General features: G+C 47.3%; 1 protein-coding gene across 1 annotated transcript in view; it reads left to right on the top strand.

Moving 5' to 3' along the window:
* Window positions 1-16,805, top strand: part of ATP6V0D1 (ATPase H+ transporting V0 subunit d1) — a 37,341-nt gene that overhangs the window by 12,074 nt on the left and 8,462 nt on the right. Inside the window, exon 3 of the mRNA XM_063334108.1 lies at window positions 14,484-14,662. Within this exon, the coding sequence (XP_063190178.1) occupies window positions 14,484-14,662 (179 nt within the window). The remainder of the gene's footprint in view (window positions 1-14,483; window positions 14,663-16,805) is intronic.

The raw sequence follows: 16,805 nt of genomic DNA, 5'->3' as shown, positions 1-16,805 counted from the left end.
TCTGTGATCCTGCCATCCCACTCCAGGAGCTGTAGCCCTTCCTCTCACCCCATCACAAGCTGGTTCATGATATTGAGCTGCCCAAAAATTGAACAGCTTTTGGGGTTAATCTTTGACTGATTTGTTTTTCTGAGCTAGCTCAAGGGGACCTGACAAACACCAGCACTAGGGGAAGGGAAGGCCCAGAATATGCATCAGGGAAAGACGGGGCTGCAGCAGCCTCAGCACGTCTCTGTCAGCGCATGAAAAGACATGAGGCATGTGCACTCCCACAGCAGGTTCAGCTGATGTGAAAAGCTGGAAATAGCACAGCGTTCATGCAAGTATCTTTTCCTAGCGGTTTTTCACAACCCTCTGCTTCCCTGTGTGTTGCTCTTGTCTTAATTAGTAATAAAATGAAATTGCTACGTTCCTTTAAGCTCTAGTTTGGCTTGCAAACTGCACGCTAGTGAGCTTTCTTAACAAGCAAGGAGAGTGGTCTTTCCTAACCAGCGAATTACTGGTTCAGTAGGGCATGACTTTTAACTTAGATCTCTGAGAAGAAGGTTGTACTCTGTTCTCAAGTAGCGTAGTTAATATATCAGTATTAATTTATTTGATATAGTGAGCTTGGGCTCATTGCAGGCACTCTGGCAAGTGTGTTTAATCTTGCATTTTTGGCACTTGTGTGTGCGTTATCTTCCTTGTCACCTAGAGATTTCTTTTTTGAATGATACAGGCTGATATGGAAAGGACTTTGTGGTCTATTCAAAGATTTTTAAATTTTGGCCTGTCTGTGGCATCTCCTGCATGTGGAAATATTGATTAAAGACCTGTGTCTCTGACACATTCTTTCCTGTTCTGTCTGTTCTATGTCTGGACAGTAACACTATCTCATTTTTCTAGCTCAGTGGCTCATATCTGTTATTTTATGGGTCGCTGTGCTAAAGCTTCCTGTCTTTTAAGCTTTTCCTATTTTCTAAGTGGTTTTATATGCCTGACACTAAAATTCATGGAGTTTTCATATTTGCCTCCTGATATGGAACAAGACATGGCAAGTCACCAGCAAGACATTACTAAGCCCCCGTTTTGCAGCAGTGTTTGCAATGGGATGAAGCAGTTTCTAGCTCGTCATCTTAGTTGTGTGGAGCAATCTCTTCTATTTTCTCCAACTTTTCAAAACACCTCTTCACCCATCTTTAATTTGCTGTAAAGGTGTCAGTACTGTTTGAGCCTGGCAATATTAGGTAGCTTGTCTTCCACTGATGCTTTTCCTTTGCTGCTCTACAGGTTTGTGGAAATGTCTAGCTTTATGGAAGTAACACAGTAATCCCTACTGGTCTCTTCTTTTAGCCTGTGTTGTATTTGTTTAAAGGCAGTAGTCTGGGGAGGACACGTGAGTATCTTGCAGACTTTAAAACTTTGCTGTTTCCTAACTGTCCCGCTTTGAAAACCAGTGCATGGAAAAGATGAACTGCAAGGTCTCAGGCCATGCCTGCCCTCATTACACACTGCATGACTTCGTAGGAAGGCTGCAAATAGCTGTGGAAATCCAGTTTCCTGTTACACCAGTCCTGTTGACTTTTATCCAGTGTCTACATCCAGCTTGAGTTGTGCAGAAGACCTTAAACATCTCATGTAATCTGGAGACTGTTTGAATGACTTAGCTTTGAAACTGTTTTTTTGCCCTCAACTTGATTTAACTTTGATCTTGTCCTGCTTCTGTCTCTCTGATTTTGATGAGTTCTCTATAGCAAAACACAATTCTGTGCAGATATCTGTATCTCTTACCTACTGCGTAACCTCATCTCGAATATATTGGTCCCGTTCAGCACAGGATGTGTCTTCCTTGAGTTGTCTTCACTCTCATCTCTTTCCCTTTTTGCCCACAAGATTTGCTTTAATGCCACTGTCTGCAGTGCTGCCTAGAGGAAGGCAGACAGAAGATGAAGTGGGAGAAAAGGCGTTTTGGTACATGAAGTGTCTCCGCTCTCTTGTGGAGCCTTTTGTGGAAGCAGACTTCTAATGACACGGCAGATGAGTTAACACAGAAGAATGAGGACAGTGAAACACAAGGAGTCTGGAGAGGGTGCTGGTTTTACCCAGTGGGTCTTAATATCTTCTGTTGAATATGTCCTGTATTTAGTGACTGGGCTGGTAGAAAAGAGGGTAGATTTCTTGGGCTGCCTTTCAGGCTGTGTTTTGTTCCCTGAAAAAAAATCAGGGACATTAGGAAAATTTGCTTCACTGAAAGGCTTATCAAGCACTGGAACAGGCTGCCCAGGGAGGTGGTTGAGTCACCATCCCTAGAGGTGTTTAAAAGACGTGTAGATGTGGTGCTGAGGGACATAGGTTAGTGGTAACTTGGCAGTACTAGGTTAACGGTTGGACTTGGTGATCTTTAAGGTCTCTTCCAACCAAAACGACCCTGTGATTCTATGATTCCATTCTGTGAAACTGTCCTGTGGGTTGTAGTAGGTCTTGGTTTGGTGCAGGAGGCAGAAGTTTCAGGGATTATTGTCCTGCTGACAGCGTGAAGCTTCCCACGCATGTCCCAAATAGCTGGAGTGCAGAACAGCTCTGTTTGGAGGCTAGTAACGTGTACTTGTGCCAGTAGCCTTCATGGCTGGTAGCTACGTGCTGGTAGCGTGTACTTGTGCCAGTAGCCTTCAGCTAACCCAGGCTTGTGTGTGGGCAGCATCACAGAGATGTTTGGCCAAAGGATGTTGGCATGCTGGGGATGTTGTGTCTGTGCACACAGAGGTACTGTGTCATCCTGCCTACCCTGAGCGACGCTGGGACAAGCCCCTTGATCTTCCACTCTGGCTGGGCACACAGGCATTATGGGGTGATCTCTCTTTGCCTTTTTGAACATGGCTATTTCTCACTCCTTTCTTTTAGGGTAGTTAATGAAACTTGAGCAGGAAATGGTAATGATTGCTCCTGGTAGACAGCTCAGGGCAAGCGAGGCACCAGGTGGTCAGAAGAAGAAATTGTACTCAACTGAATGTGTCCATGTGCTAAAACTGTACAGGCTGAATTGAAATAAAAAATGGTAGAAAGATATGGAAAATTTGAGCAGGGCTGGCTTCTGCAGGAGGAAAGCTTGAGTTCACTGGGGCTCCCTTGAGAGAGGCACTGGGTTGTAAACAGAGATTTTTAAAATCGAGTGGGATTGTAGGAGGTGTGTCTGACTTAAAATGGAAGGAAATGTTTTGTAGCATGTCCAGTTCAGCTCTGAAACTCACTGCTGCTGGATGCCTTTCTACGTACTAATATTTCTTTGGCCTTCTTAGAAATACTGGATAACCTCACACGAGACAGGCCCACTGAGGCCAGTTAAACCCTTGGGTACCATTTCACTGAGAGTGGCCAGGGTGTACCTGCCAGGAGATGATGGATCAAGCACTTAAAAAAACAGTCGGGCTTTCTCCTTCATGAATGTCCTACTAGACTTTGGGGTGCTTTTGAGTTGATCCACAGGTGACTGTTGTGTTCTCCAGAGTTGCTTGTTTTTGGAGGGTGCTCAGATCTTGACCCAGGGCACATTGCTGAGGAGATCTGGGGAACCGTCTTGTCTTGGGAGCAGCTGTAGTCCTTGTCTCCTCTGATGGCTCCAGAGCCAACCTGCCAAAAGCCTGCGTGGGATTATGCTTTGTGGTTTCTCTTGCCTCTTCTAAGTGGCCCGTGACCGTGGTGAGGCCACAGGAAGGAGGAGGAGCACCAGGAGGATGTGTGCCCCTGGTGTGCTCTCCTTGCACGGCTCCAGGGAAATGAGACAGCGCTGCCTGTGACTTGCCGGAAGGTGGCACTCCAGCCCCGTGGCTGCCTGTCCCCAGGTGCACACCGTGCCACAGGTAAGGACGGTCACCTAGGGAGGTGGGCAGGAGTTGACTCGTCTCCTAAGCTTAGGGGAGAGAACAGTGTTTAAAAGCACATGAACAAAACTGGCCCAAGAACACAGCTAAGCCGCAACCACAAAGCATGGTCTTTGTTCCCTAAGTCACTTGCTGCCACTGATTTTTTTTTTTTATTTTTTTTATTATTTTTTTTGTCCTGTCGTGCTCCTCTCCTGGCACCATGCTGATTCTTTCCTGGCTGCAGTCCTCTCCAGGAACTCCTCTGTGGCAAGTGTTGCGTTGTTAGTACCAAAATATTGAGGAAGTTGGCCGATTTCCCTTTTGTTTGGGTTTTTTTTTTTTTTTCAAGTGGTGGCTGTAGCTGGCGGCCTTTGCCACTGCATATCGTGGCAAGCAAAAGCTCAACTTGCTGAGCCTGCCATGGTCTCTGTAAAACACCTGCTAGCTCTGCCTCTTGCTAGGCAGCTCCTCGCTGAAGACTGCTGGTGCTTCCTTCTGTTTTTCATCTGCCTGTAGTAGGTTCTGACTGATAGGCACAAGTTGGCTGCTAACATCTCTGCTCCAACACAAACAATTGACTGTTTGGCTGAGGGAATGCAGCGATGTTCTGTAGGGCAGCAACAAACAGGTATTAAGTGTACTTGAAACAGCAAAACCCACTTCCTGAATTCAACAAGCACATATTGACTTGTGGGATGGAAGTGGGTTTTAGGTTCTTCTCAGTGATGTTCTGCCCTGCCTTTCTGTAAAGGCTTTGTTCTTTGTGTTAGCCTGACACGGTGCCATGTCCTGTCTCCTTCCTTCAACTGTTCCTGTATACAGTTTAGATAGGATTCTTTATCGTGGTATCACTCCTCACTCTAGCCTGCTGTAGCCTCATCAGATTGTCAGCTTTAGTATTTTTCCAGGAGTGGGGGGAAAAGAAAAGGGAGTGGCTTTGCCCTCGCTCAGCGCAGTCTTCCCTGCTCTGGGAAGTCTGGTTTCACAGCAGCCTTGTCCCTTGAGCCCTTGCAGCAAGCTGATGGGCAGAGAAGGGTTTGAGCTTGTGCTCAAGGGGGAGCTGCTGTAACTGTGTGGAAACTGAGTCCGCTGTAGGAGTGAGGTCTTGGGTGGAGATGGGTCTAAACACATTTCCAAACCTGTGCTCAAGCCCATCATCAGAGGACAGACTAGGTCATCTTTTGTCTTTACCCTACCAGTCTGCTAGGGCTGAGAACTGGGTTCTTTGTTGCCCTGAGGATGCAGCTGGGAACTTGGCTTCGAGTATGTTTTTGTGGTCACAAGATGTGTTTTTGATGAGACTGCATGTACCTTTTCCCCTTGCGCATGCCTCTTCTTAGCTGACACTTCCCTCTGTTACCTTCTCCCTGACCCAGTCCTGCTCTGCCTCTCCCCTGCACTGGATAGATCTAGTTTCTGCTGCATGACTTTGAGTTCAAACTTAATCTTGCAGCAGTTTCTCTGGAGCCAAATTGTTTCAATTGCTACTTGAGCTGAAGAGCAGTAATCCTCTTCTCTGGAGTAGGAAGTTGCCTGTCTTTATTCTAAATATACTGGAGTGTGCATCCTGGCACAACTGCAGAGGTTACGGAATATGACTACATCCTTTTGAAGTCCTTTCTTGCAGAAGAAAAAACTCCAAATGCTTTGTTACTGACACTTGCAGTTTATTTGGGTGAATGCAACATGCTGCTGTGCTTAAAACTGCGCTATACTATTTTCAATTAGTCGTTGACTCTTTGGTGGCGGTGGGATTGGGAAGTAAAAATTTACTGCAGGATTGCCAGCCACTACAGTAAAGGTTTACGAGCCTTTTCTGGCAGAGACGGTTTTGGCAGAGAAGCACAGGTTTCTGACAAACAGCTTCCCTGTTTGCAGGGAGTGCAAAGTTGAACTGATAAGCCAAGTTCTTGGAGGGATTATGCAACATTCAAAATAAGAGGGCATGTAGCTAATGGTCTGGAAATGATCACAGACCTGCATCCTGTGGGTAGCAGCATCAGAACTGCATCTCTTCTCCTGCGTACCCAAAGGACACAAATCTCATACCAGTTTCCCAGAACCAGTGTCTCTGAAGATTGACTGGGTTGCGTGCCTCAGTGGTCACATGGAAGTCGTCTTTCAAAAGGGTGTGAATGCAGGTGCCCTCATTGGAAAGGGAGTCTTTGAAAGGTGGATTTCACTGTGTGTTATGTTGAGGGGATGCGTTTTTCCCCAGACGTCTGGTGCCTGGAAGACACTTCATTTTGCCAGTGGATTTGAACTGGTACAGTATAACTCACCTCCTGCTGACTGGTGCTGTTTGTTGCTTGGAAGGTGTTAGCATGGTGCCTAGCAAACGCAAACAGAGTGAGCCACGGTGATGATTGGAAGAGCTAGCAAAATGTTATTGGTGGCAGTAAAGATGTAGGAAAAAGCAGGTGAGGAGCTCCAGATGTGAGACCGTGTTTCACTAACATAGAGAAATCTTTAATGAAACTCTGCAGCCCTGAGAAGGGGGTTCAGGCATGCAAGCTGTGGGTAACCAGGTGAGAATGCTTCGCCCTGGATAACATCCCCATCCAAGCTGATGCTGTTTCATCCAGAGGCAGCGTGTGGACTTCGCTATCTTCCTGGGCTTTGTTTAAAGCTGAATGCCTCTGGTGATTCTGCAGCTCACAAGAACAGTCCTTGTACTTCCCTCATGTTCCTTCTCGCAATCTTTCCCTCTACAGGTGGAAGAGCATTTCTGTTAGAGAAATAAAACAGGGAGGGAGTGTGTTAGGAGGTTATCAATGTTCCTCCAATCGATTTATGTGTGGTTGCAACTTTTCCAGAAGACAACCTGTGCGCAGTGCCTTCGGTTGGATTAGGGTTCACTGATCAGTTCTGTTCCGTGTAACGTGCTTCATCCCTTGATTGAAACCATTCTCAGGGTCTTCTGGTGCTGGACCTTAGCAGCCTGCATTTTTCCTTTTACCTTTCCATTGATTTGCCTCACCCAGTGCTCTAGGCTGGCAGGTTCAGCCCAGAGAAGGCCTGGGGGGCAAAGGCACTGCTTCTGAACGCTTTTTGGGGACATCTTGTGTACTAGTCCCCTTTTCCACATCTCTTCTGTGTGCTGAAGTCTAGCAAATACTTATACAGAGATTTGTGTAAATACCGCAAAGTACTGCAATATTTAGAGGTCAAGCAAAATCTTGCGTCTACCCCACGTGGTTTACTGTATGTCAACTGGGATGATGATTTTTATTGTATTCTGCTGGCAGCAGGTCTGTATGCACAGTAATGTTCTGCATGTTATCTAAACCCAGACCACACATTCACGGAGAATCAGGTAAGGGTGCTTAGGCCCTTAAACTCACTCATTTTTCTTTGCTACTTCAGTCAGTTTTGGGGACAGTGAGTTTGCACAGTGCAGTCTTTAATCTTCTTTTTTTGTCCTTGGAATGTGGGTTTTGGTTGGTTATTTGTTTGTGTTTTTTTTTTTTTTTTTAGTGCTTTGCATGTAAGGAAGGTAAGAAAACAGTATATACTAAGTTTGGCTTTTGCAGCTGGTTTATGTGAAAGCAGCATGATTAGATGTTTCTGGTCAATATTTAAAATGTATTTAGTGCTGAAGTCTGCTCAGCAGAGTGCCAGGACTCAGCCTTGCGTACCAGCCTTGTGTTTCTCAAGCTTTGAGGCACTAAGTTTAAGCAACCAGAGACTCTTGCAACAAGGCTGCAAGGTGTTCAAAACATTCCCTGGTGTTTCAAGCGGTTTTGTACACATCTAGAAAACAATGTTATATTCACAAAGCCTCCAAATTAAGAGTACTTCATCTAGGTTTTTTTTTTCTTGCTAGCCTTGAGTGCAGCTAACGCTGTATGACTGCTTATAAGTTACCGGATGATGCCACTGGAAAACTGAGGTCAGTATCCCAAGAGACCTAGACTCACTAGAAGATGGTAAAAATCACATGGAGATACAGCTAAATATAGATTGATGCTGAGAACATTCCTGGATACTTGGATTTGAAAGGCTGCCACAGCATCTGTAGTACTGTGAAGTTATAACTCTGTGAAATGGTCTCGTCGATCTAAGTTTAGCAGGGTACCCACTTATTGGCTGAGTGCCCTTGGTTTGTGGCGGCAACCATGAAATTCTTGGCTTTCTCTTTGGCAGGTTCACGAACCTACCACTTAGGTGTGGTTTTTATTGGTGTGACTCTAGGAAAGGCAGCGTGCAAAGATTGGAAGAGATGAGCACACTTTGAGCAGAGACCATCGCATGCTGCATCTGTTCTTGCTGTTCCCTGGACTGCCTGAGCTTCAGCAGCAGAGGGAGGATAAAACTGCTCCTGGCCAGAAGCCGTTGGTCTGACATGTTCTAGTCTGAGCCGAGAAACTGATTTAAGGATTTGACTCAGTACATCCACTGTCTGTTACTTGAACAAGCCTCAGTGAGGCACTGAGGTCTTCCGGATGTGCAGCATCCCTCTCCTTTCCGGTTCAGGACAGCTGTGCAGTTATTTACTTAAAATGACACTCCAGATACAAGCATCTCGGCTGTCAGCACTATTCTTAGCATCAGCTACTGTTCTTTGGTGCTTTGAAGTCTGTGCGTTGCTTTCCCCCATGACTGCTTACATTCGGAGCTTGAGAGAGGTGTGACAAGTAGCTCTGCGTCCCAGCATATTTGCTCAGGTCTCAAACTTGGTGGGATATAGAGAAGGGTCTGTGTATTATCCACAAACCCAAGGATGCAGCAGTACAACCAGCCCGAAACTTTTTCCTTAGGTTACTTCCCCCCCAGCCTGTGAATACATGAACTGGATGAGCTGCTCAAGGGAAGCACTAGATGCTAAAGTGACTATAGTCAAAACAACTTCATCATCATTTAAAGCTGTCTCTAGAATTCATGCCGAGTTCAGAGCACTGCTCTGATCCCGCTGGAGATTTCCCTTTTTCATCCCAAAATAAACACATGCTTCTACAGTAATCTGAGTAGCTGCCCAATGTGATCGCATAGTGACTTTTGCCTTGCTAGCATTAGTCTGTGTTAAAGTCTAATGCTGGTTTTGGAAAGCATTAAAGTTGCCTGAGCAATGCAATACCTTAACCCATCCCAGCAATAACTCTGAGCCGCAGCCCGGTTTTTCCTTGCTCTGCAGTTGTGCATCAGCCTGCTGCTGCTTGCCTCTGCTGTCCTCACGGCCCCTCGCAGAGCAGCTGTTAAGCTACAGTTTGGCAAGGCTTTCAGAGGATCCCTGAGAAACGCAGGTCATGCAATGTTCCGTCATTAGTCATGCTTTGTGACCACTTGCAGTATTGTTTACGGTTTCTTTAGTATCCTGGAGCAGAAAGCAATAAAAACCCAACCTATCTGCCATAGGACAATGACTCTTTATGATTAGATTAGATTAGTAAATGGGGGAGGGAGAAGCCCTAACTGTCTTGGGGTCGCTGCCTTGCCGGGCCATGCCTGAATGCCTCCAGGCCAAGTTGTAAACTCCCCATGTGATGAGCTTTTATGCATTGTGCTCTGCTCCCCTGCTAAAAAGCCCTTCCCATTGCAATCTTTCTTGCGTATCTCATTTATCTGTGGCTGTACTTAAGTAACTCCAAAAGGAGGAAGACATACATTGTATGCTCTGAGGGCTGGAGCCCCTCTGCTGGGAGGACAGGCTCAGAGAGCTGGGGGGGTTCCGCCTGGAGAAGAGAAGGCTCCGGGGAGACCTTGTAGCAGCTTTCCAGTATCTGAAGGGGGCCTACAAGAAAGCTGGGGAGGGACTTTTTACAAGGGCATGGAGTGATAGGATGAGGGGTGATGGCTTCAAACTGGAAGAGGGGAGATTTAGATGAGATATTGGGAAGAAATTGTTTGCTGTGAGGGTGGTGAGCCCCTGGCCCAGGTTGCCCAGAGAAGCTGTGGCTGCCCCCTCCCTGGAGGTGTTCAAGGCCAGGCTGGACCGGGCTTGGAGCAACGTGGTATGGTGGGAGGTGTCCCTGCCCAGGGCGGGGGGTGGAACTAGGTGATCTTTTAAGGTCCTTTCCAACCTAAACCATTCTATGATTGTCAAAGTACTTGTACATGGCTCTTGCATGTGTGATTTCTTCCTCCTGGATTCTGCTTGGTAGTTATCCACAGATGACTATCCCAAAATTTAGCTTCTGGGGCCTGTCTCTCCTGTTTTCTTGGTGAGATCTCCTTTGTGCCTATCTGAGACTACCTCCCAAAACCAGCAGTGGGAATGATTTCTCTGACCTGCTGCTGCTGGAAGAAACATTTCCCCACCACACACACCGTTGGGCTTCTCTAGGTATATTCTAGCCTGGCTTTGTTCTCGTTATGTGAGTGTTGCCCAGTGTATTGTGCTGAACTGGTTGTTGCTGGAGGGGTGAAGATACTGGCCCTGGTTGTCTTGGACTTCAGGAAGCCGTAAGCCGACATTTGTCTCCTGTGGGTGATATTTCTATGCTTGCCGACTCTTTCCTGTCTCTTAATAAGAAATTCTCCTGTTCTGTGAGACGTTACTGACGCTTCTCAGTATCAACTGCAATTGTATTTCTGTGAATGTGAATTTCTGGAATATACCACACCTCTGTTCAGTGGGTGACAGGAAGAGCGAGGCAGGGCGTAGCTGCGCACCTGAAACTCTGGCTGAACGCGCACTCTTTTTGTGTCCATCTCTCTGTGGGCAGATACGGCTTGAAGCAGGAGTGTAAAACACGTTCTTGCCCACGAGGGGTTTGCTACAGTCTTTGTGGAGGCAAGGTTGGGGCCTTGAGATCAGATGCTGGTTTAACACTTAATTAAAGGCCTGCCACCCCCTGTCACTGGCTATAGCTTGTGTAGAGCCTCCATGTAGTGGTTTCTCCTCTGAACTCCTACTGAGTGTTCCCATTGAGCTAGTGCAGAGGCTCGTCAGACCTTCTACCTGTCTCCAGTGTCCCACCTGACCATCCTACGTCCCAAACTCTTTTCCACGCCAAGTGGGCTGCGGTAAGACTTCATGGTGTTGCGGGTGACCATCTACTCTCGTTTTCTGATGTGTTCCATAGTCTGGTCATTGTACTAGCTGCACCAAGAGCTAGTGAAGGTTAAAATGCTCTTGGAGGGGTCTGAGCATGCATTAACCGTGAAAGCTGGAACGTTTGAAGCCAGTCAGAACCGAACAGGAGATAGGGAGGATGATGACAAAAGCCGCTCTATTAAACAAGTAGTCAGAGATCCCTAGGAAAACTGCTGCCACCGTAATAAATCTAATCTGTTGGGCCTGGGAGGAAATGCCAGCTTAGCCGGGACCTCTGCTACGGTCTTAGTACAGCTGTGCTAATGGAGGCAGATGCATTCGTGTTGGGACCTGGCACAGGAAAGCAAGCGTTGCCCCTTCCAGAGATGAAAAGGGACGTTTCCAGCTGCCCTGGCACTAGAGGACTTGCCTCATAGTCATGATTGACTAAGCTGTGACTGGTTTTGCTGGGATGAAGCAGGGACTGAATGTGAATTAGTGTGGTCCGGCCTTGCTGGAAAGAAACGGGAGCTATCAGGAAAGATTAGGTAGTGGTGCTGGTGTCTGCCGGCCCTTGGCAGGCACAAGAAGACCTTTGTCCTGCTCCAGCTCTCTTGTTATCTTAAAGGTTTGAAATGCTGTCACGGTGGAAATTTGAATTAAGAAATTTCCCCTCTGCCTTGCATGTGGTAACGCCTCCTCCTGCAGGGATGAATCCTCTGACAGCAAGATTTATGTAGTCTCAATAGGTAAAGTACTCTTTCAAAAAGCTGCTGCTGGGTGTCCTTAGAGGCCTTGGCATTTGGTCTATAGATTGTGCATTTCCCCAGGCTTCCCTGAAGGATGAGGAAGCAAGCAAGTTAAGGGGTATAAATGAAATGGGGAGAGCCATGCTTTGCGCTCTGGCAGCAAAAGGCAGCTGGATTAAAGACAGGGACCACCGCGTGAAGAGGGTCAGGCTTGAGCTGCTCTCCCCAAACGTGGCTGTGGCTTTCATGCTGATTATGGGTGAGCTCAGTGTGACTCCAGTAAGCCAGGAGCTAAGCTGCTCTGATGAAGACCTGCGAACAAAAAGGGCTCCAGGCACTTTCCCTCAGTTCCTCTTGTACGGTTGACTTTGGCTGGGCTCCTTGCAAGCTGCAAATATCTTGCAGAGAGCAAGATCCGTGGTGAGCTGGGAATAGGAAAGAGGTGTGCAATGACTGTGTTTCCTTGGCTGTTCCTTCAGTGTAGACTGAGTTGAAGAAACAAATTTGGTCTGGTCTTATGTTCTTGCCTTGCTTTGATGAGAGTAATCCTGCCTATGGTCTTTCCTGAAAGCCACCGTGTTGCACTAAGCAAACTTGCATGTTTGAGGGCAGATGGTGGAGCTGGGAAATGATCCGCTGTATCCTTGGTCTGGCACACCTCATGGAGATGCACCTGTGTGAGGGTGCAGATGCTTGTGTTTACCAGGAACCAGCTGCTTACTGCAAGGGACTTACTCTCAGTTCTCATAAACAGGCCCTTCTTGCTGTCCTGGAGATTGGAATCATCTCCATGGTGAGAGCTGCACAAACAGAAGGCAGGATAATGACTTGATGGATTAAAGGGCAAAAGGAGGTTTCCTAGTCCATGAAGCTTGTGCTGATTGCCGTGGTTCTAGATTGAACGTCCCTGGAAAGGTAGGCTGCAGACTCAGAAAGGCTCTCTGCAAAAATAATGGGCCAGGAGGTGTGTTACCCAGCCCTGTAGTGTGGAGAAATAAGCAGCACCTGTTTGAGGAACTAAGGTGTGGATTTGTTCATGGACGTGCCCTTTGAGTGTATTTGAGGGGCAGTAAGCCCGTCTAATAAAAACTACTGAAATCTGCTTTTAACCGGCTCTGCTTACCTGCCTTTGATGTGGTTCAAAGGGAAACAGGGCTGCACTATGTCCTCCTTGTTAGCTCGGAAATATAAAGACCGGCAGCATCCTAATGCCTGACAAACTATGATTCTGTGATAAACATGTGCAGGTCCTTTCCGTTTCTGCCCTTGCCCCAGTCCCGGTGTGCTGGCCTTAAGTCCCCTTTCTTCAGTACCCAAGTACACGTGGGAAGCCTGAACCTCAACAGCGCTCCAACTCTGGATGTGCGCAGATCCTTCTGCTGTTCTAGTTCAGGCCTGATCCCGTTTGTTTTGCAGTGGCTCTTGCCAAGGAGGACCTTCTTCAGCTCTTTTCCATCATCTGACTTTTTAGAGTTAGAGCTCTAGCAGTGAGAGGGAGGGAGCGTAAAATCATCTGTGCCCCTTCCCTGTGCTGGTGAGGGACATCGCAAAGGCATCTTCTGCTGACTGAAAAAAAACCCAACCCTCATCTCGCTTGATGTTTTTCAGGTTTTCAGCTTTGTTGGCTTGTGACTTGGCTTGTGACTCAACTCGTGGTGAAGGTGCCTAGGGCACCACTCCTGTTCTTGCTGGGGACGCTTTTCCTCTCAGCTCCTTGCATTTACATGATGCCTTGATCCCTTGCTTGGACCTTCTACTTGAAGAAGGCCTTTCTTGTATTCCCAGTCTTCAGGCCAGCTGTGTCTCTGGCTGGACTGGGAAGCGATCCTCTCCTGCTGCTCAGCGCTGGTGAGGCCTCACCTACAGTACTGTGCCCGGTTCTGGGCTCCTCATTGCAAGAGAAACATGGACGTACTGGAGAAAAGGACCACAAAGGGCTTGTGTTGGTGGAACTTGTGCTGAGTGCTGTGGTTCCAGACTGAACATCCCATTACTGCAGTGCCAAAGACTGAATTTGCTAATCCTGTGTCACTTAAGCTGGGGACTTGTTTAGGGACATCCTAACATGGGCTAATGCAAAAGAGTGCGTAGCTTTTGATGACAGAGGTGTGAAAAAGCTTGTGTGCAGTTTTTGTGAAGGTCGTGCCAAAGCTCCCAACCCTGTTGTTTTTGGAAGGGAGCAGGGCTGCGGAAACGTGACCCTTTCTCTGTACTCTTGGCAAAATGGAGCAGTGCTGATGCAATGAAGCTGAGCTCAAGTCAGGCTATCTGCAGATTCCCCTTTCCTGGTGTCCTACCACGCGCGCTTTTGCATGGGCTCTGTACAGAGCATGGCAATGTGAGGAGAGCGGTGGGAATGCTGGAAAGTTAACTGTTCCCTCCTGTGGGAGGGTGTGGGGGATCTGGAGCCAAGCTCCTCTTGGAGGTTTGTGGTGTTAAGATGAGAGACAGTAGAGAAATGGCCACGAGGGAAATTCTGAGTAGCTGTTAGGAAAAGACGTTGTTGTGAGTGCGGTCAAACGCTGGAGCAGAGCCCCAGGGGGGCTGTGAGATATGCATCCTTGCAAATAATTCAGAGTTCAGCTGCCTTGAGCAGCCTCAGCTGGCCATGCTTGGAGCAGGACATAGGGCTGGAGACCTCCAGAAATCCCTTCCAATCTAAGACTCTTCAGTGGTAGGTAGGAGATGCCCACGTGGTGTGGTTGAGCTGTAGCATAAGTCACAGCCTGAGACTATGCTTGACTCCCTTTTGCTAGGCTGACATGATAAGGAGACATTAAGGAAGTGACTGGTTCTTTGTGGGAAGGGTGCGTCTTTCTGGAGGTGTTTACAGGGACTGAAGATGTGTGCCCATCTGGTGCCAGGTGCCGGTTTTTGTATTATTTGTATTGTGACAAGCTTCCTGTTGCGTGCCTCCAGGTACAGTTACATGATTGACAACGTCATTCTGCTGATCACTGGGACCCTGCACCAACGTTCCATCTCTGAACTGGTGCCCAAGTGTCATCCTCTGGGAAGTTTTGAGCAGATGGAAGCCGTGAACATTGCTCAGACACCTGCGGAACTCTACAATGCAATCCTGGTGGACACCCCCCTGGGTGAGTGAAGCCTTTCAAAATACCTCTCAGCTGTGTGTGGAGCAGATGTCCCTTTCTCCCTCAGTTTAACTAGCTCCCACCAAGTCTAAATTGTGCTCTAGAAAGACAAAGTGGTGGGTAATGCACAGCTGTGGCCGCGCTGCCTGTGGTGGCTGGGCTTGGGTTCAGGTTTGTGCCTGTCCTTTGCCAGCTTTTTGTCTGGAGGACCAGCTGGCTCTCTGTATGCTTCACTAAATGTCCAAACCAGCACACTGGTAGTGGAGATCACTGGGGAATTTGGTTTGTGCGAGTCAGGCTTTGAGCTGTCGTGACAGTTCAGGTGCAATTAGATCTGATCTGCCAGGTATGTCCGTTTAACAGCTCTTCTGGCAATTGTGGCCTGAAACTAGGGAGGAAGGAGCAAGTTTGAGAGGTCTTAGACAATGTGATCTTTTTAATAATTGTCATGGGACTCATGGCACGTGTGCTTCCTTAATGAAGATCCTCTGCTGGAATTAGTCATTTAATTTCCAACACTTGTAGTTGGACCATTAAGCAATTTCTTGTAGGCGATTTTTGTAGATAATTATAGAGATCTGCACATGCCCAATCTTGTTCTAGGATTGATAAAATTAGCTCTAGATCAAGGGAAGCTCTTTATATACCAAAAAAACCCCCCCGATGAACAACAGCGGGGAAAAAAAAAAAGCAATATCCAAAAGCTTTTTTTAAGCTGATTGCATAGCAGGATCCTGTCCTGGGTTATACTGTCTACAAGCCTTGACCAGGAGACCGGTGACACTGAAACCAAATGTCTTATGAACAGTCAGACGAATATGTTCTTTAAAGATAAAAGGTGCAGGAAGTGGTTCTGAAGAAAATATGGTTGTCTTCTTGCAGTAGTAGGAGAGGTAGTCACAGGAGACTTTCTAGGTTAGCATCTGTGGGCAAAAAAGTAATGACATACGCCTGAGTCAGTGATTAATCATGCTTTTGGGGTTGCTAGAAAGAACAAAACGCTCTAAATCATCATATTGTCATTGATAGAAATAGTTGGTTTTGGAACCAAAAGTGCTTTTGCAAATGCTCTGTCTAATAAGGGGGCAAGTGAAGTAGTTGTTGTGGAAAAATGACTTGCCAGCTAGAGCCCAGCAAAGGAGGGAGACCATGTCTTGAGATCTGGGTTGCAAGGTAAGGCAACACAGCAGCAGGAGAGCCAAGGCTCCTGCATGCAGCTGAGCCTGCTGTAGGGATGATGATGTGTGGGAAGAAAATCCTCCAGTGAGTGGGAACCTTCCCACTTTGGGAATAAGACAGAACTGAGCATTTCAAAGATACCAACTCTCAGAGACCTTAAAGCTTCCAGCTGTATATGGAGTGAAAATGCCCATATGAGTGAGCTTTGCCTGCTTCTGCCATTGCTAGGCTGAGTTCTTCTTCAGACCTTTGTCCCGGCCATGCCCTTGAGCCTGTGTACCACCTAGTGTGGCATTTCTTCGGCAGGAGAACGTGGGGAGTAGCTGTGTTGCCTAAACAAGCAGGCACGCAGGCTCCAGTTGTTTAACTTGCGCTCCTTCCAGTGACCACACGCAAAGAAACAGCAGCTCTATCTCCTAAAAGTACTTGAGTAGCTACGTGGCTTGGTAGGAATGCCTAACCCCAAATGGCTTTCATAGGTTAGCAGGGCAAAATAAGACTTGCTGTTAGCCTAATTTGGGATATTGGAGGGCCAAGAACTGAAATAGCTGTGTCCTCATTCCTCTGCTACTCTGAAGTAGCCACTGCTTAGCTATCGAGGCTAGCCAGTGAGTCCTGCAATGAAAACCAGTCCTGGCACACTCCATTTTCATTTTTGCCAACCGTAGGGAGCAGTGCTCCTCCAGCTACGTGGCATTGGTCTCTGCTGTTGCAAAGAAACCTCTGTGGGGCTTAACCCCAGTTCAGGACTCTCTAGACCCACAGCATGGCTGCTTTCCATGCCAGGGAGCTCGTGCTATAAGTGGTGCACACCAGAGGTGTGAGCTTGCGTCGTACCTGGTTTGTTGCACAAAGCAGAGCACCGGTAAGTTCTCAGTACGAGCGCAGCGTCCTTTACCTGCAGCTGGGCTGCATAAGCTGAGAAAGATCATATTTCTCTATGTAGCAAATCCAGCAAAGTCGGTTG

The sequence above is a fragment of the Chroicocephalus ridibundus genome, chromosome 4 (genome assembly GCF_963924245.1).
Source record: "Chroicocephalus ridibundus chromosome 4, bChrRid1.1, whole genome shotgun sequence".
NCBI classification, from domain to species: domain Eukaryota; kingdom Metazoa; phylum Chordata; class Aves; order Charadriiformes; family Laridae; genus Chroicocephalus; species Chroicocephalus ridibundus.
This window is presented reverse-complemented; position numbering and strand designations above follow the sequence as displayed.